This window comes from Lolium perenne, chromosome 1, assembly GCF_019359855.2.
Source record: "Lolium perenne isolate Kyuss_39 chromosome 1, Kyuss_2.0, whole genome shotgun sequence".
Lineage (NCBI taxonomy): Eukaryota > Viridiplantae > Streptophyta > Magnoliopsida > Poales > Poaceae > Lolium > Lolium perenne.
In genome coordinates this window covers 28,754,959-28,775,149 of record NC_067244.2, presented here as the reverse complement: position 1 = coordinate 28,775,149, position 20,191 = coordinate 28,754,959, and the positions used below count along the sequence as shown (strand labels likewise).

The 20,191-nt window shown below is 42.4% G+C and overlaps 1 protein-coding gene across 1 annotated transcript; it reads right to left on the bottom strand.

Moving 5' to 3' along the window:
* Positions 1–10,229: 10,229 nt before the first annotated feature.
* Positions 10,230–16,895, bottom strand: LOC139836162 (uncharacterized). The gene is made up of 3 exons (XM_071826670.1): positions 14,711–16,895; positions 11,301–11,370; positions 10,230–10,715 (listed from the first exon to the last, which is right to left on the bottom strand). The coding sequence occupies exons 1-3, from the start codon at positions 16,887–16,889 to the stop codon at positions 10,520–10,522; spliced, it is 2,445 nt and encodes an 814-aa protein (XP_071682771.1). The 5' UTR covers positions 16,890–16,895; the 3' UTR covers positions 10,230–10,519.
* Positions 16,896–20,191: the final 3,296 nt, after the last annotated feature.

The window sequence follows — 20,191 nt, the reverse complement described above, 5'->3', positions numbered from 1 at the left end:
TACTTGATGCTATAGATCTAGAGGGTAATGATATTCGTGTGAGGAAGTGACGAATTCTAAAGATTCCGAAGATAAGATGAAGGTTCATCAGAAGAAATGAGTAAAGTTGTGGGAAGAAACCACAATACTCTGAAGGAAGTACAATCAGAAACTCATGCTTACCTCAATAGAGGAGTACTTTAGTACGAAAGAAGCATGAAGGTGAGAAAGATAATGATTATGGTGAAGCTCAAGCAGATCCATAATTAATAAAGAAGAGGGAATGCATGGGAAATCACCTTGGATACTATATTCATAGTGGTTTTCTTGCAAAATAAACCCTGAATGAAGAAAGATGACCTATGAAACCATAGCAGATATAAGAAGAGCATAGTTGATATCAGAAGACCACAATTGGTATAGGATCAATATTGCGAGATAAAGCAGAAGATGTCTCGTCCAGTTGATCAGAACCTATAACAAAATCCATTTTTAGATATCAAATAGCCACAGATGGTATAATAACCACAGCTGGTATCAGTTGGTATTACAAATAGTCCACGATTTAATTAATTGTAACAAAAGTTTGTGATCGAACAACTAAAAAATTTGTCAGCCAAATAGCTAGATCTATAATCATTTAGTTGAAGGATTCACATTGGATGTCCACAATTGAGCGGATACACCACAAACATTCTTCACGAGACCTTAGAAGAAGTAAAACCCATAAGTTAGAACCAGACCAATATTCCAACCCTAAGTCCAATAGTTGGAAGATAAGGAGTTGAAGACCATAAGAAAACTCTAAGGGGTAGAGTAAAATATTGAGTTGGATGTACAATGACTCAATACTTTGAGTAAGATATAGAGAAGAAGGTCTGAACTGAGAGGAAGTTCGATCTTATTTTCATAAGATTGTTGAACACTACTTTCAGAAGGATGTCAGACCAGAAGCCGAGATTTACACCTCGGGGAAGTAAGAAGTGGACTATAACTTGAGAAAGTGAGTAATATCTACTCAAAAATACGAGAGCCCAAGTCAGCTAATGATAAAGAAGTGGGACAAAGAAAATACCATAGACCAATTACAGCTCAAGAAGGCCAAAGACCGAAGGAGATTGAATATACCAATACCAAGGACTAATAGAATGATTCCTTTCATGGAACCTAAAGAACCCAAAATAGTTTTAGGTACCAATCATAATCCATGATTGGATAGACTAAGTGAGTCTAAACCATTTTTAGGGAAATAAACTGTCAAGACCATATCTATGGTAAGTACCTTACAAAGTACCATTATTGCAGTTTTGGTAGTAAGGGAAAACAAAGACCTATTTAGCAATTAGGAGTTTATTATCAAATTAGCCTTCAGATAAGACCAGCAGCACCAAAAGCAGTCTCAATCCTTGAATCTTCAATGAGAAAGGAAACAAGCTTATAGAGTTGGAAGAAATCGAAGAATCAAAGTAAGAACCATGGTTCAGAGACAGATACTAATGGATTCCAGGAAGAATCTGGACAAGGGATGTATTCAACTATATCTAGTGAGATCAATACGGAGTTCGAGAAAAGTCATAGTCTGCACAAGTCAGATCCACACTTCGGAAACGTGAGAGAGATCAAACTTCGAGGACGAAGTTTAGTTTAAGGGGTAGAGACTGTAATATCCCAGGTAATGGGGTTACAAAAATAGAGGAAACAGATGTGTGCATTGCATTCATGCATAGAAAATCTGGGGAATTTTCGCGCTTTAAAGTAAAACAGTCACAGTAACTGAAGTTTCACTTGACCTTGGTGGAATTGAAGTAGCTCATCAAGTCAAACGCTATAAACCTCAATGTGACTTTGCTAAAACCTTGTTTTGGGCAGAGATGATTTGATCTAAGGGGTTAGATCAAATGGAACTAATACTCAACACAACAACACCTTACTCAAGGATCAAATGCTTGATCTGATACAAGATTATAATATGGTAATCCTTGCCATATCATATGAACATCCATTTAATTGGAAATCAAGTAACAATAATTGGGGAAACTATTCTTCACTTATCTTTTCCATGTCTTAAACAAATCCATGATCCTACCATGAACCTCATGGTATTCATATTATTTCATTCTTGGAAACATAACAAGTGGATCCACTTTAGAAATATATATCCTTCTGTATTCCATATTATTGTACATCAAACCTAGAGAGGTGAGAGTTCTATAACAATTATTAGAGAAGCAATAACAAACCTTGAGCTAAACCTTGGATATACATCCAAGTATTCAAATCATCATCTTTAAGAGGAACCCTAGGATATTATTCAAGCCATTCCTAGAGAGAGAAACCATTTATGTTAAACATAGATATTGATGATCACATCAATTCCTATGGAGCCTAACCTTAAGTTAGTATTAAAGTCCTTTCCAAAATGAGAGAGACCAATCATTCAAAACATAGCTTTATCTATTTAAGAATAAAGGACAACCATTAAACTAAAGTGTTAGGAGTACACCATAACTCAGAATAATCCATTCTAATGTAAGAGAGATCAATTATGGTGTTACACTCAAGTTAGTTGAGGCAACACTTGAGTTTGAGGGAGAGAACTACCCCTATACCAGATGATAATATCATCATTGATTAAGTAGAACCCTAACATAATATCTCAGGCATTCTCCTGGGATATAAACTAAAGAGACAATCATAGAATACCCATACAAGAAGGTAAATTAGAAGTGCTATACCTTGATTGATCTAGACAATGCTTGATCATGGGAGTGAGAAACCAAATTCATCAGAGATACATTAGGAAGTCAAACCTTGATCATTATAAAGTGAGAGATGATCATAAACCCTAAGAACTTGAGGTAAAAATGTTAAGAACAAGATGATCATGTCTAATCCATGATCATGCTCTTGAGGTATTGAGGATAAACCCTAAAAGGATAAGTAGATATCCTTCACCACACGAAATCATAGGGAGGTAATTAATAAGCAACCCTACACCCATATTCCAACCTTAACTTGTGAATCACTTGGTGATCATAAGAAGAATCTTATCATATCTATGTTTCATAAATTAAAGAACCTAAGAAAACCTTAGAGTAAAACTCCATACTTTATATGGTGAGAAACCAACAATCCATTTGACCAAAGTTAACTATAAAAAAATAATTATTACCAATGTAGATACTTTAAAGATAAATTGAGGATAATAATAGAAGTTAATTGGTAGAAGATAAAACCAATTCTCAAATCCTTAGTAATTAGGGAAACTCATAAAATATCCAGCAAGTAACCACCTTATCATGGTTAGGGAGGTTAAACCCTAGCACATGCAATATGGTGTCATCCCATCTAGATAACTTAGAATTAAATCTCAATCCTAGTCCGAGTATCACTTGGGTGATCACAAATAAAACCTAAACCACAATTGAGATTCAAACCAATTACCATTAGGTGAATATGATGAGAACCTTAGAATTGTTCACTAATTAGAGCTCATGCTTAATAGGGAACTTAAGAATAACCTAGTGCTAAATCCTATCATTAAATCATGTCTGGTAATCAACCATTTGACTTAATAACCAAGAACCAACTATAAGGAGAGTAATACTTACTCTAAGTACTTCAAGGTGTTATTAAAATATAATATCAGTGCTAACCTTGAAATAGGGTTAAATTAAACCCTACAAGACCTTAATAAATAAGTATTCACAGAAATTCATGTGCTAGTGCCCAAATTCTCAAATGGGAGATCAAGTCCTTAGGGATATATTAGCACATGAAATCATGCCATCAAAGTCAATATCTTATTTGAAATCCATAAATAAGCATTATCTTGAGGTTGTTCTTTGCAAAGTAATACCAAACAAAACCCTATATATTACTAAATAAGAAAACTACCATCTAAAAAACAATTTGAATATTTCCACAATAATATTCAAATTCATGTCTATATGGGTATTTAAAATTCCAAATTCCAATATTAATAACTAAACTAATGTTATAGTACCCATATTAATTTTAATACATCAGAAAAGTGTTTGAGTATCTTGGAGCTAATCCTTGTTTAATATAAATAAGCAATACCTGCAAAGATAACAGAAATTCAAATATGAATTCAAATGGGCAAATTTAAATCAGAAAAATAAAAAGAAAATAGAAAAGGAGAGGAGAAGGACTTACCTGGACTCTGCCAGCCGAAGAAGCCCAGCAGGAGTCCACTCGAGCAGCCCAGCAGAAGCCCCCAACACAGCCCAAGTCTCGGCCCAAAACCAACCCACGTAACGTTTCGCTAAAAAAATATATGGAAGGCGTCGTCCTCATCTTCCCCGTGTGCTGGAGGGCAGCACGACGCCGTGGAGCTTTTCTCCTCGCGCTGGCGCCTCCTCCTTCCTCGACGGTGTGACGAGGCACGCACTCCAGCACCGTATAAAGCCCAGCAACGAACACTGAACAGAGTTCCTCCTCTCTCTGCTCAAATTTCGTCCCCAAGCCGACACCCTGCCGCACTACTTCACCATTATCGCCGGCGAGGGAAGCTTCCCCGAGCCTCGGCGTGGTTACCATCGTCACCGGCACCCTCTTCTTGCTTAACCCACGCAACGAATCGAGCCATAACCTTCTGCAGCATCCTCACCGAGCTCGCCCTTCCGACGGCCGGAGCTCGTAATTTCGGCGATGCCGACCTCCTCTCGCCTCACCACCAAGCTCATAGTGCTCCTGGTGAGTCACTGAACCTCTCTGCATCCGTAGTTTGCTCGATTCATCGCCGTAGTGTTGCCGCCTCATCTAGCCCGTACCGCCGCCGTCGCACCTCACCGCCGACCGAGTTCCGGTGACCAGTAAATGGCGGCGCCACCACCAAACTGTTCCTCTCGGTGTACTGAGTCTAGTGGTGCAAGTATATCATCCGCGTGAGCCCGGGATCGACGGCGATCGTCGGATTCCGCCGGTCGCTGTGAGCCTCTGGACATGAAATCAAATTTTGACTTGGTCCACGCCGCGTGGCGGCTGACGTGGACCATAGGCCCACCTGTCAGTGACCATGTGTAGCAGTAACCCGGGTGCATTTAGCAGTTTTATTTAAATTACAATTCAATAAATTGCTGCAACTTCAAATGATTATAGAAAATTCAATTTAAGTCCGAAAAATATAAATGAAATATCAAAATTCTTATAAAGATAAGATCTACCCAATAAAAATATAAAATGAAATTTTTATTTTTAATAAAAATTTAATTGTTTAATACTGGTTACTTAAGCCTTTTCTTTTAATTCTAAATTCAAGTAAAATTCAATAATTAATAAAATTTCCAAAAGTAACTAAAAACCAGTAAATAAATAAAGAAAACATTAAAACTAATTTTCTTTATTGATTATTTGTTAAATCATTATTAGAGGAATTTAAAACCTGATTAATAATTACCCTAATTATTAATTGATTAAAAAAAAGCCAAAATGGAATATTATTTTATTCTGAAGTTATTAATAACCCCAACTTTATTATTGAAGTTATTAACTTATGAAATAATAATATTATTACAACCCTAGTTCCATATGGTAGAAAACTAGGAACTTATTATTTCATGTGAAACCTAAAACCCTAACTCTACTAGGAACCCTAGTTCCATTATTACATGTGAACCCTAATTTGCTTCTAACCTAAAACCAAGGTTAGAACAGGTGATCATGGTACTTTATTTCAAATCATAGAGCCACCATTAGCAACTAAAAGACATACCTATGTCCACATAAAATGTAGAACCCTATCACTAGCAATTTAGTATTCCATGTATGCATCTCACTAAACCTAGTTGATCAAGTAGGGTCAACCCAGTTTAAACCCTAGCCTCTACTATCAAAACCATCATCCTTATTCAGCCATGCTTAGCATCACACCATTGTGATAAACCCTAATAACAACTATGCCAAATATTGTGCATTACCTAACCATATTCCACTAAACCCTACTAGTGTGAGATACTTATGAACCATCCTATTTAGGAACCAGCCATTCTCTACTTAGAGACCCAATAGCTAATACAGGACAACCTCAACCTTAATTGTTATACTTCCTATTATTTAAGAAGTATGTTCTTCAAAAGTTATTCTTTTGAAGTAAACAGAGAACCCTCATCAACCCTGCTTATAAGAAACTATAAACCCTAGCCAGCTATCACCAACAAGATGAACCAATCTTGATAGCAACCTTGTATGAATAATTGCTTAGGATGTTTAGTCTTAATTCAACCATACAATCTCTAGTAGCTGATAAATCCAACATTGGGATCCATCTACTACTTACTCCAACAACCAATTAGAACCATGGAAAACCATAGAACCCCACACACCTAAATTATCATACTTGTTCTTTATTTAAGAACATGTTCTTCAAAAGTTATTCTTTTGAATTATATAATAAGTAACCATCAACCATGCATCATAAGACTTAAAATTGACAACTGCTCTTTACTTATTATACCACTACTATTCCTGGTTGTGTATGATTGTTACTGTTCATTTTGCCACCTGCTTATAATTCTAAAACAACACAACCCTGAATAAGAACCTTGTTTGTGAATCACTCTAAAAGTGCAACACACCCTGAACTGATCATTACCACTCACTAATCCTAAATCATCGGGGTTAGGTCACGCTTAGAGCGATTGCATCCCATACTTATGCATTATTACATCCTTGCCAATCTTTTAAACATCGTCCTTACCGGACGATGATGCTATTTCAGAATTTGGAGTTATTGCGTATCGAAGACCTTGCCTGCACAATCTTGCAGTCAAGAAAGGCAAGTTCATCACTTGCTCATGTCATTTGAGTATTTTTATCAAATTACTTGCAAAGTATTATGGTTATCACTATTGCAAAAAAATCAAAACCACTACTTTCATAACTATGAATATGACTATGTGGTGGGCAATGGAACCATGGATTGTGTTGATATGGTGGAGGTTCCATTGCACGGGTTTATATCCATCTAGGATTAAACAACAAATGTCGCCAGTGATTCTTGTGCCGTAATACCCGTGTTAACCATAAGATCCGGAGTGGGACGGAGTAGTCAAAAGTGTTTCCACCTCTCGTTCATCAACGGATGCGCTTTACCGTAGACACTTGTATCTGTCGGCGGCAAGCGGTAGGCTGGGGAAGCCTTAAGTCCCCACGGCACAGTCCGTAGACACTTGTCGTTCGAAGAACAAGCGGTAGGCTGGGGAAGCCTTAAGTCCCCACGGTATTGCGGTCTATGATGGGTTGCAGCCACCGGCGTAGGAGTGTATGGTAGAGCCCAGCACTGTTGTCGTGGTCGGGGTCCACCCTGAAATTACGGGAATAATGGGACCGACGTGGACCCAGGGTCGGCGCATGCAACAAAGGGTGGGTGTTCGAGGTAGCGGAGGAACATGATTGGCTAGACCTTATACCGGGCCTCACACCATAGGAAGTGTGGACAGGAATGTACACCTGGTTGGCACCAAGGATAAGATCTCTTATGGGTAAAGCAACACACCTCTGCAGAGTGTAAAGAACCGTGACCTGTCACTCCCTGTTCCGGGATATGGAACTGCGAACGCGGCCGAAAAGGAGCTCCATGAAGTTCTAGTAAACCGGTGAAGGCTGACGGACATAGCTCTTCTGAATAAAAGCAACCTTTTGAAGAAATGATTATGAAAAACTGCATTGGTATTAGACTTTCTGGTCTAATGCTGTAGCTAGTGCATTAAACACCTCTTTCCTATAATGAACTTGTTGAGTACGCTCGTACTCATCCCACTCTTAAATCCCCTGCTTAGATATGGAGGCATCGAAGGAGGATCTACAGAGCAACTCGAAGACCGAGGAGTCAACAACTACTTCACGAGACGGGACCCTGTCAGAGGAGTCAGATACCACATCCAACGAGGAGAAAACCTAGTTTAGCCATAGAAGGGAACTAGTTTCCTAAACCTAGCTCCTATTTAGCTAGAGTCTATTCTTAGCCGCTGTAGTTAGTGAAATATTCTACACATAGAGTTCGTGATAAGACTAGACTACGAGTCGTTCTTCTGGAGTTTATTTGCAATTTTACCTCATTGTAAAGTAGGAGGCTGTGATGATCTTATGTAACAGAGTCGATGTTGTAATTCTATAGACATACCTTGGACCCGCATATGTTTCTGCTGTACCACTCTGAGCGATATAATACTAGTGGAACGGTGTTTCATTGGTGTTATATCAGACTTGCATACTACACCATGCAGTGGTATGCCGGGTCACCACACCGGGCCATGGCCGACCCAAGGTATGATCGGCTCTCCTTCCTTCTCTCCGGTGTCGCCGGCCACGGCCACGTTCCACGACACCTATGCCGCCGGTACGGCCGGGTTTACGCCGTCACCGCCGGTATACGACGGCACGATGTACGAGGGCATCTCGCCTGCCCTGCGACATGGGCCGGTCTCCTTCTCCAACTTCGGGATGCCGCTGCCGAATGAGCCTGTGATGCATGATATGATCACAGCGGGCTCCGTGGCCGCCGCATCGAGCCCGAGTTTCTTCACACAAGAGGAGGCAAGGGCAACGCAACCTCGACTACGGTCACCACGATGAGAACGACGGTACCCAAGACGTCAATGAAGAAGACGAGTAGACCTACATCGACGAAGAAGACGAGCAGACCTACGCCGCCGGGAGGAAAGACAAGCACGACGTGCGGTGGAAGGCGATGCTCGCCAACCAGGGCGTCTGGATTGCCTTGCTCAAGGAAACCTCCGCAGCGAAGAAGAGGAACACCGACCTGGCGTTTCTGATCGGCGGCAACGACGCCAACATGGACGAGGAGACGAGGGCTTGGTACGACGCCCATCGCCAAGAAATCCTCTGGCCACCGTTGGCTCCTTCGTCCTCCGCTTCGACGTCAACTCCCGCCACTGCGACAATTGCAGACGCCCATGCTTCACCGCCCGATGCCGTGCCCGACGCCCATGCTTCGCCGCCCGATGCCGCGCCAGACGCCGATGCTCAGGACGGGACCGCCGATGAGCCTGTAATCGTCTAGTTTCGATCGCCGGAATGTGGCTGATCCGATCGCCGGACTTTGGCGATTCTTTTGCGTAGCGGGAAGGCGATATTTTGAATCTACCGCCGCTGATGGGCGAATGCCGGGGTGCGACTGGGAAAAAATCCCCCCCCCCCCCCCCCCCCACGCCCTTTTTACATCCAATCCGGTGTTTGTTATATCCGGATTTTCGCCCGGGGGGGCTCGAACGGCTGGAGATGCTCTTAGTGTTGTTCTATTGATCTTCTATCGTAGCTTCTACCAAGATAAATTCAGCACCTATTTCCCCATGATAGATATATACTCTAGTTGCAATAAACAGGTAAGGTATGGTGCAGGCTGCGACCTCAATTCAATATCTATATTTGGTGTTTTCTTCTTAGTTTCTCATCTCTCTTTTTTGCTTCTGATCCCCTTGATGATTGCTACCGCCCCTGCGATCTGATTGCATTCGTTGGTGTTGGAGGCCCGGCCACAAGTGCTTTCTCGCCAAACGCCATTCATCAAGAGGAGGAGCAACCGGAGCCACAATCGCTGCTGTTCGATAAATCAAAGGTTGTTAAATTCCATTTTGCTTCTATGTTCTGTTTTTGATACATCACATTTTGGAGAAAATTTCTTATAACAAATAAATTAAAGATCTTTTTCAAGGAGTACTTTCAACATGAAAAGTATATTACAAAGATTCATGTTTTCCTAATTACCAATGGTGACAAAGAGAGCCTAATTTTTGGTTTTGCACATGACCTCCATTTTCTCGGGTACGACCCTACTTGGGACAAAGCTTCCACGACAAGTGCCTGCCAGAGCTTCCCACCGAAAATGGTGACGCCACCTTCTTCATCTTGATCAGGCTTCAGGCGAGTGTAAAAACACTGTGGCACATACGGAGTTGTAGACTCTGAAATTATTAATGTTTTATTTAACTTGTTTGGTGTTGCTCAAATGTGTACTGCCATTATACGGCGATGGTCGACTTGGCGAGGGCGCGTGTTCAAGATGTTCACGACGGCGGCAGAGGTCGTGTACTGTACACAAGACGAGGCATGTCGGCATCCGCTACATGCCAAGGTTAATTATGGGGAGCGGCAAGGTCAATGGAGGGGCGCACATGCGCAGGAATCAGATCGCCATGGAACACAGTGAGGTCGAGAATTAAACATTAGAGGAGGGAGGCCAGACTGGAGTACACTGCTTTTTTTTTTTCCAACCGGGCTTCCACCCCTTTCCATTGCAATAAACGGAAAGAACAGATTCAAGTAGTAATTACAACAGAGAGGGGTTAGGGAGAGGGGAAGCGAGCTGGAGCAGTATCAGGAAACCCACTACGAGTACTCGCCGTCGAGTACCCGCTATGGGACAAAAACCTGATACCACTATAACAGAATCCTAGCCTTAACAGGGTTTTTAAACAACACAGAAACCAGGGAGCAAAACAAACAACTGAACAACTAAGGAAGTAGCAGAGCCCATAGCAAAAGCTTGGAAGCACCATCATCCACACTTCAAACATCCTGGGACATCAGCCAAGAGACGATGGAGGGACCTCAGGCACCCGTAATCATCAGCAACTGCCCTTGCCCGGATGTCGTTGCTGGACGCCTGGATCTGGAGTAGACAAACACCGCTGCTTGCACCATCTTGTCTGCTCCGTCGACCAAGCACCCTTTGTCCTCCACTTTCTGAAGACCTGCCCAGTACAAGATCAAAGCCACCGCAAAATATGAAATTTCGCTTGGTGATTTCATGACATGCTTTTCAAAGGTAATCTTATTTCTCACATTCCATATGGCCCAACAAATAGCCGCGATGATAATGATATAGAATTTCTCAAACCCAGGAGAATAGTAATGAAACCAAGCCATAGCCTGCCAAAAGGAAGTAGGGACACAATTCGCTCCCATAGCCATAGCCAAGACTCCCCAGACTACCTTAGAGGTGTTACAGGTAAAAAAGAGATGGTTGTTTGTTTCAACCTGTCTGCAAAAGGAACAAGTTGGAGAACCAGGTCACTTTCTTTTTTTCATATTATCTCGGGTGAGAATAGCATCTTGACACATTTGCCACATGAAGATTTTGATTTTCAAGGGTATCTTGGATTTCCAAATCCAATTATAGTGAGAACCGGCCAGGTTTTTTTCCAGGAAGGTATAGATGGATTTAGTCGAGAAAATAGCATTCTTATTTAGAGACCAAGTAATCCTATCATTTTCATCATGAGAGGGAGCCAAAAGCAAGGTATTCAAGATATGCTGCCATTGATCCAGTAACTCACCTCTCAAATGTCTGCGGAAGGGAATCTCGAAGTTTGCCTCTTTGCAGCTTTTCACAGTACAGTCCTGCACCTGACAGAGGTTAAACAGCACAGGAAACTTTTCACAAAAAGGTTGTTCGCCCATAATAGGGTCTTTCCATAGCCTGGTGATATTTCCATTATTCAGCACCACCTTTCTCCCAGCAAAGTATGTATCTTTTACTTTTAAAATTGCTTTCCAACATGGGGAATCATTGAATTTTGAGGAAACCGTAGCCACAGTTTTATTTCTTAAGTATTTTGCCTTAACAATATCTTGCCATAAACCATCCAGGGTTTCAAGTTTCCACCACCATTTACATAGAAGGCTAATGTTTTGTTTCCGAATATCTTTAACTCCTAAACCACCCTTTTTCTTGGAGCGACAAACTCTGGTCCACTTGACCATATAGTAACCTTTTTTCTGTTTTTTGCCATGCCAAAAGAAGCGACGTCGATGCACGTCCAACTTTTCAATAAAAGTTTTGTTTAGAAGGAACATGGCCATGATATAAGAAGGAAGGTTGGAAAGGCAAGAATCCACTAAAGTTAGTCTTCCTCCAGAAGAGGAGGATCCACCAACCCAGGCATCAAGCTTTTTAGTGAATTTGACATCAATGAAGTTAAGATCTGAATTTTTTAAACCACGGAAGGATACTGGGACGCCCAAATATTTCATAGGTAAAGTTCCTATCTGGCATCCAAACATGTCAGTATAGAAGTTAGCAGTATCATTGTCCCCACCAATAAGGAAAATCTCACTTTTCTGGTAATTTATTTTAAGCCCCGACATTAGCTCAAACAAATAGAGCAGAATTTTCAAATTGATAGCCTTGTCAGGCTCATGAGAAAGGCAGATAACTGTGTCGTCGGCATATTGCATAATGGCCACTCCTTTATCTACAAGATCAGGTGCCAAACCAGTAAGGAGGTTATTATTTTGGGCTTCAAGAACCATCTTAGTAAGGCATTGTGCCGCGGAGTTAAAGAGGAATGGAGAAAGAGGGTCACCTTGGCGAACCCCTTTTGAGCTCTGGAAATAAGGCCCGATTATATTGTTAATTTTCACCGAAACCGTGCCATTTCGAAGGATATTTTCTACTTTACTACACCAGAACTCTCCAAAGCCCATGGCTTTTTGGCTGTCAAGAAGGAAATCCCAATTTACCTTGTCGAAAGCTTTTTCAAAATCAAGCTTTAGAACAACACCAATCTGTTTTTTCACATGTGTACGATGTAACAGCTCATGAAGCGACATAATCCCATCAACAATGGTCCTATTCTTCATGAAAGCATTTTGATGTAAGCTAACAATTCTGGGAAGGAAAGGTTCCACCCTTATAGTGAGAACTTTGGTAAGAAGCTTGTAAATGCATCTGAGGAGACAAATTGGCCTATATTGGCTGATTTTATTAGCCTCGGATATCTTGGGGAGAAGGGTGATAATGCCATAGTTAAGACGTTGTACATCTAAAGAGCCATCATGAAAAGCATAGAAAAGTCTCATAATATCATTTTTGACGATATCCCAACAATGTTGATAAAACTCTATGGGAATATTATCAGGTCCCGGAGCTTTGTTTTTTTTCATTGAGAATAGTGCCGTTTTTACCTCTTCAACAGAAAAAGGTCGACTGATAATCTCATTATCATTGTTATTCATTTTTTCATGTGGCAACCACATAGAATGATTAATAGGAAAAAGATTTCCAGGGGCAGGCCCGAAAAGGGTTTTATAGTAGGAAGTAGCATGATCAATGAGATTTTCTGTTCCTTCAATAATAATCCCATTTTCCTCAAGGGAAATCATAGTATTTTTTCTCTTGCGACCATTGGCCACACGATGGAAGTAACTAGTATTCAAGTCTCCCTCCAGTAACCATTTTTCATGTGACTTTTGGTACCACGTCAACTCTTCTTCCTTATAAATTTCCATAAGCTCAACCATGATCAACGTTTTCCGCAAATGCAGATCACTTGACAGCTCTAAGGATTCTTCCAACTCTTCAATATAGGCTAACTCCACTTTTAAATCGTTTTTCCTTTTCTTGGAGTGACCATATTGACTTGAACCCCAACCTTTAAAGAATTTCTTAAAACGCTTTAACTTGATGTTAATAATATCAATGGGATCATTACTATATACTTTTTTGTTCCAGATTTTCTCAACCAGAGGCATAAAATCAGCATGCTTGAACCAGGAAATATCAAACCTGAATTCTCTAGATTTATTAGCAATGGAGGAATGAGTGCCCGTGTCGAGGAGTAAAGCATTATGGTCAGAAATCTCTCTAACCAGCTTTCTGACCGAAACTAGAGGAAACATGTCCTCCCAATCCGGCGACATCAAAATACGATCCAGCTTTTCTAAGGTTGGCGAAGTTTGCTTATTAGACCAAGTGTACTGACCCCCATGCATAAAAATCTCCCGAAGCCCTAGAGTGTGAATGACGGAATTGAAAATATCTATGGAATGAGAGTGTACAAAGTTTTTATTTTTCTCACCACTGTGCCTTACAATATTAAAATCACCTCCAACAATGTAGGGAATAAGAATATTATGACAGAAAGCGGAGAGCTCAGTAAGGAAATCCATTTTATGCTCCTCATGAGGAGCTCCATAGACAACAACAAGAGCCCAATTGTATTTATGAATTTTGTCCCATAGGACAAATTGCAGCATGTATTTACCTATCTTGACAGCATTAACCTCTAGGGACTCATTTTTGACACCACATAAAATGCCACCAGATTTTCCGACGGAGGGGACCCACTTCCAAAAGAAATTGTTATTAGGGTCAAGCTTACGAAAGAAACTAAGATTATATTCCTTTTTCATAGTTTCTTGAATGCCAATAAAATCCAAGGAATAGTCAGATAACATATCTTTGATACAGGCCACAACTCCTTTTTTTCCAACACTCCTACAATTCCAAAAAACACCTTTCATTTAAAACGACTTGGCTTAGTTCGTTTTCTAGCGACCCTGCCAGGAATCGGGGCAGATTTGTCGCCAGACAAAAGGTCCTCATTGGTTTGACTCCTTGTATTAGGTCTAGATATGACAACAACAGGTTTCTTTCTCGAGGCTTTCCTCCCTTTATTTCTAACAATAGTAAATGGTTCTTCATTATCAGATACAGGATTCCAATCCATTGATAGAGGAGTCGAGTTACCCACATTGTTCTCAATAAAAAGAGTGTCCTCATTATTTCTAGACATACACTTCTCAGCTAAGTCGTTTCTAGAAGCTTCCAAATCTCTAAGGATATCAATCGCCGCGAAATCATTATCAGGTATGTTAACGCCCATTTTATGTGCTCTACACATGAGCTCACTATTGGATAGAACAGAAAAAGAGTTCGAATTATTGGAAGTAGGGACAGCGTTACCTTCCAAACTCCTTTTCTTGGCTACAATCTCCACTTTCTCCATGATGCTAGAGTTCATGTCCGCCGAAGCTCTGCGGCAGTTCATTCTGGGGTCCGACTCCTCTTGTGCCTCCTCCACGTTGTCCTCCAGAGAGGCGTCAGGTGATTGGACCAGGTAACCTGGAGGGTCTCCCAAGGGAGAAGAAGACAAATCAGAGACATCTGTTACCATAGGGAGCGGTGGCCAGGTTACGACAGAAAGGGCTTGCGAATAAGGCAACAATAAGGAAGAGAGAGGGGCAGCCATAGGCGAAACAGGTTCACAAATCACATGTTTATTCAAGTCAAGAATGGGGCAGGGAACAAGCCATTTATTTGGAGACGTACCAGTTTCTCGTTGAGCATCCGCATGTTCACGGGCTATGGTTTCAATAAGGAGTTCTCCCCCGGTACTGTCATCCTCCGACTCTTGAGTGTCAATTTCTTCAGTGACATCAGTGATGATCATTCTCTCTCTGTGGTGAGACTGTTGCACCGACTCGGTCTGGCTACTGACGAGCTGAGATTCAGAGTTTTCCTCAGTGACCATGTTGCTTTGTTCGACCCTCTGTCGTTTCGGGGAAGGAGCACCCGAGTTACCAACAGCAACAGTATTAGCTTCATCAGAAAGTTTGCCAACAACAATCTTATCCACCTCATAGTAGAAATCATAGAAATTGTCACCAAGGCAACCTTCAGCATTTGAGGGAATCATGTCAATGTCTCTGCAACCAATCAGCACTTTAACATATTCAGGTTTGTGCAGGGTGGAAGCATCGAGGTCCAGAGATACACCAACAAGACCACCAGCATAGAACACATTTGTCTCGCATCTCTTGTCAAGTGGGATATTACTGATTTTCACCCAAGCTTTCTGCAGCGGAGCCTTGGCTCCGACCGAAGCCGTCCATGGCGACAAACTGACAATAGCATCAACCGTCTTCAGTTTCATGGAAGCACCATAACAAACAGCTCTTTCAACCTCCCGAGGTGTAGGGAATCTCATCGTGTATTGATTAGGACCAATAGCCCTTGCAGTACATCTCCAACTATCACCGAAAATCATGTTAAAGGATTGTTCAATCTCCCGAGAGGTTGCATTCCCCTCAATAATCGTGATAACCACACTGGTAGCTCTCTCTTTGATCAACTTGGAGGAGCTCTGATCAGGCATGTAAAAGAAACCCCTACCAGGTGCTTGAAACCCACACATAGATGGAACACACTCCCAAGGAAGCACAGTTTGACAAATCTGAGCAATATGTCCAAGCTTCTTACATCGATCACAGCGAATAGTGGGACAACGAGCAGTGTAATGGCCCACTATGTTGCAGTGAAGACAGGGAGCAGGGTCACCGGCAGCCGCAGGAGGATTGGCTCCAGGCCCTTGAGATGCAACCGATTTACCTCCACCAGCAGAAGAAGCTTCCTGGCGGCGCCTCTCCGAATCCCAGGCCGCCGCTTCCCAACGGTCGTTGGATTGCTGGGAGTGGGAGTTGGAGGCGCGCAGATTGTTGGAGGAGGTCTGCGGCGCCTCATCACGCTGCCAGACGTTGCGGCCGCGGCCGCGATTTGGTTGGTTGCGGCCTCTCCCGCCGCCGAATCTCCCTCCGCCATCACCCATCGGAGGAGCGGCAGCGACTTGCGCGAAGGAACGAGGATCTCCGGCGACCTTGCCGCGCCACCAGCCGAACGAATCGGCGGAGCGAGGTGGAGAAGTGCTAACCCTAGAATCGCTCCAGAAATGCTCGAGAAGGAGATCTAGGTTTGACCAAGCGGCAGCGCCTCCACCGGGTGGTATATAAGCCTTAGGGTTGCTGGGACCCGCTTGTCTGTGTCCGCCATGGACGATGGATGGTGGAGGATCTGAACACGTGTTCCCATCTCCATCAATGGCCGCCATGGATTCAGCAGCTTCTGGGCCCAAGCCCAATTCCACTGAAGGAACTGGGCTTCCTTGCACAATAGAATGAGGAGAGGCCCCGAGCAGGCCCTGCGAGCTCCATCTCCCCGGATCAATGGCGTGACCACCTCGTGGCCGCGGCGGCGCCACCATTCCCGATCGGGTTGGTGATCTGCTCGGAGCCTTCGCGTAGAAGAGCTCCTCGATCGAAGCAGGGAAGGATGTGGACGAATTGTTCTGCTGCGGATCCCTTCCCATTGGAAATTGGTGGAACTCTGAGTCGAAGAGGGATCCCGGTGGCAGCGGCTTCAGCGGGATGCGAACATCATGGCGAGGAAGGGCTACCGGGCCGCCGAATTTGATCGATTCCTGCTCACGGAGGCTTCTCGAGTCGACGACGAGCTCCAATCGATTGAGAAGGAGGAGGCGCCCCCTGGCGTGGTGGACGATCAGCACTCCGTCAAGGAAGGGGTTGTTCTGATTGCCGCCGGCGAGCGGCCGACGGGCGTAGGTAACTCGCCAGCTCGAGACGGAGGAGGAGGACGCCATCTCCTGCTCCCAGGAGAACTTTCACGGCGGTTCCGGGTGGCAGCGAAGGGGAAGGTGCGGCCGAGGGCACTCCCGAGCGGCGTCGCGGCGAGGTGGGCGGCGGTGAGCGGCGCGGCGAGGTGGGCGGCGGCGCTGGGTTCCGCTTGGATGTACACTGCTAGGGGAAGGTAATCGCTGGGACGTTCCGGCCGTACGTGTTGGGGCAGTGCGGTGAGAGAACCAGGCTCTCGCGTGAGAGCAACGCACATTCAACAATTCAGCAATGTTGAATCTGGTTCTATTGGATTAGTTCATGCTAGGTTCTATTGGATTGCTAAATCCGGTTGCTCCAATTCAGCTCAATGATTTAGTTTGTGCATGTTCAGTCTGCTTTCGTGATAGAAGTCCCGAAAGGATACCTCTTGAAACTGATGTCCTACCTAGGCAAGGTTTACTTAAATTTGGTGATGTCTTTTATACTGTCGACAGCGATGTTAGTTCGTAATCTGCTCAAACTGGGGAGGGACGATCAAGAGAAGGTTAGTGTCCTCCATTGCCTGAAAGAAGAGTTCGTGAGATCAACCCTCACCAGCCTTTGAGTTTTCCAAATTACAGCATTCAGTTAGGTAAGTGTTCAACATGGTTTTAATTGCTTTATTCAAGGAAGAAACTAGACATTCTAGCGGGCAACAACATACATGTTTTAGTTCATTTCTTAAAAAACAAAGAATTACCAATTTATTAAACATATACATGTATTGTCTTCAATTATTTTAATTTAACAGTATATTGTATTTGCATACATTTATGTCGTAGCAACGCACGAGCATTTAATAGAGATAAAGCTAAGGCAGTGTCATAAATGACAAACTTAAGGATAAGAGATAGACTATGACATACTGGCATTCAAAGTATAAGTATTATTGCTGAATATAAAATAAAGCACCATAGAAAAAACAAATAGTTGAACAGAGCTTAAGAATCGCTGAAATGACGAAACGGAAGCATCGCATCTGAGCTTCACAACAAGGAAATCACTGCACAGGTTCGGCACCAAACTTGATATGCTCGGGCATTTTAGCATAATGAGCAGTCCCTCCGTTATTGATGGCAACAATTGCGACCTGTGTCTAATGGCAAGGCGGTCACAGCAAGGTCGCCCATGTCTTTGGCTCAGTCATCTATATATCCAATATGGACGGCTACCATCCAAAATGTGAGAATTGTAAATATTCTCTAGATTAGAATTAATACAATCCGAGCAAAGACGATTAACAATTCTTTATGTCTCACAGTCTCTCCTAAATTTGCTAATAAAACTTTGGTATAGAGGCATTTCTCGAAATAGGCTTTCGTCCCATTTTATAAAAAAAAGAAATAACCATCGGCCAAACTGATATAACGTGGTGAAGAAAACCTCTTAGGGCATCTACAATGCAGACGCTTATTCACAGGCGCTAGGATTTTAGCCCCGGCCGATCGGCAGTTGTCTTGCATAATCCCGGTTGACAGGCGCTTATTTACTGGCGTCGATGCCAAACCTTGCGCCGGACGCTTCGCCAGTTTTAGGCTTATACGGCACAACACTCGGACCAAGTCCGCTGAAGAATAAGCGCCTGAAACTAAGGCATGCATTGGAGCTCTAATCTGTTGGGCAGACGGTAGGATTAACTGCCGGACTTTTTAAGGCTCAAGCGCCTAAAGTAAGACAAAAGAAACGGCAAAAGAGAGGGGAGCAAACGCCCAACACTCCAAACTTAGCATTAGAACACCTGGACTACCAAGATGGAACGAAGCCTTGCTTTCTCAGAAACCATCGGACAACATTATAACACACCCACCAAACCATAGTGAGACATATAGGATGAGAACATGGGCACAAAATATCAGCCATGGTATGAAGTTGTCGTTACGCAGTCATATGTTATATATACATATTTAGTGATCAATGTCTAACTTTGGGAGGTCGTGGCAACGCACGGCTATTTAACTAGTTATACTAATCTTCTATTCCGTGTCCTTGGTGTTCGCCACGGTGATCACGTATGGAGAGCAGAGAAGAAGCCGATGCCGATTTACAAGCAGCATCCATGGCGTGACGCCATTGGTGTCATCATCACCACAGCAAGCGGTGATGCCGCTGAAGGTAAGATCAGGCTCAAATTCTAGAAGAATAAGGGCAGAAGGGAAAGTTGAAATTGAGCTAACTTTGAATATAACTTGTTGACGTTCACAACTGTTCAAAAAATTCTAAGAAAAAAGGTGAGTATTACAAGTAACTACTCACTCCATTCACAATTATCTTGCCTTCTGGTTTTGTCAAAGTTAAACTTTACAAAGTTTGACCATAAATACAAGAAAAATATCAACATCCATAATACCAAATACATAAAATACAAAAATATATTTTATGAAGATTTTAATACAGTAGATCTTACATTGTTGATGTTGATACTTTTTTTCCTAAATATCTGGTCGAACTTTACAAAATTTAGCTTTGACTACAGCTAAAACGCGGGGTAATTGTGAATGGACGGAGTATCATGCATGTCTTTCCGAAAGGCTTTATCCAAAAATAAGAATAGAATTATATATAATTCCAACAGTAAAGTAATATGAAAAGATCAGAGCAGCCCAGCTTTTTTCTTCTCCAAGAGACACAGAAATAATCAAGGAATTATTTTGTGATCAGATTCAGAATACACCTATATATGCTCATTTTCTGTTTCTCATACTAGCTAGTGCTACCAAACATAGTTTCAATGTAAATGGTGGTGAAAGTTGCGAAACAAATGTTACATACACGGGAACTTTCTCGGAAAAAACAGGGGAAAATTTCTGGAATCTAGATTTAGCTGCACGAACCAATATATTCAGAACTCAGCATTGCAAAAAAATAATTAAAAAGAGGGCAAAAGCCTTGTCCTATTCCATTAGTTGAGAAATAATTTTTACACGAAAAGTAAAGTGGCCGGATTACAACCCAAGACTACTCTCACGGTATCAAATTACACATAAGCTTAGCGCCTGCA

Coding starts and splice junctions, on each gene's coding strand:
- LOC139836162 (XM_071826670.1), bottom strand. CDS start 16,889: ATGGGAAGGGATCCGCAGCAGAACAATTCGTCCACATCCTTCCCTGCT. Junction 11,371..14,710: donor CAAGAAAAGGAGTTTGGAAG/GTAACGCTGTCC, acceptor AACCTCTGTCAG/GTGCAGGACTGTACTGTGAA. Junction 10,716..11,300: donor CTTCCGCAGACATTTGAGAG/GTGAGTTACTGG, acceptor TGTACTGGGCAG/GTCTTCAGAAAGTGGAGGAC.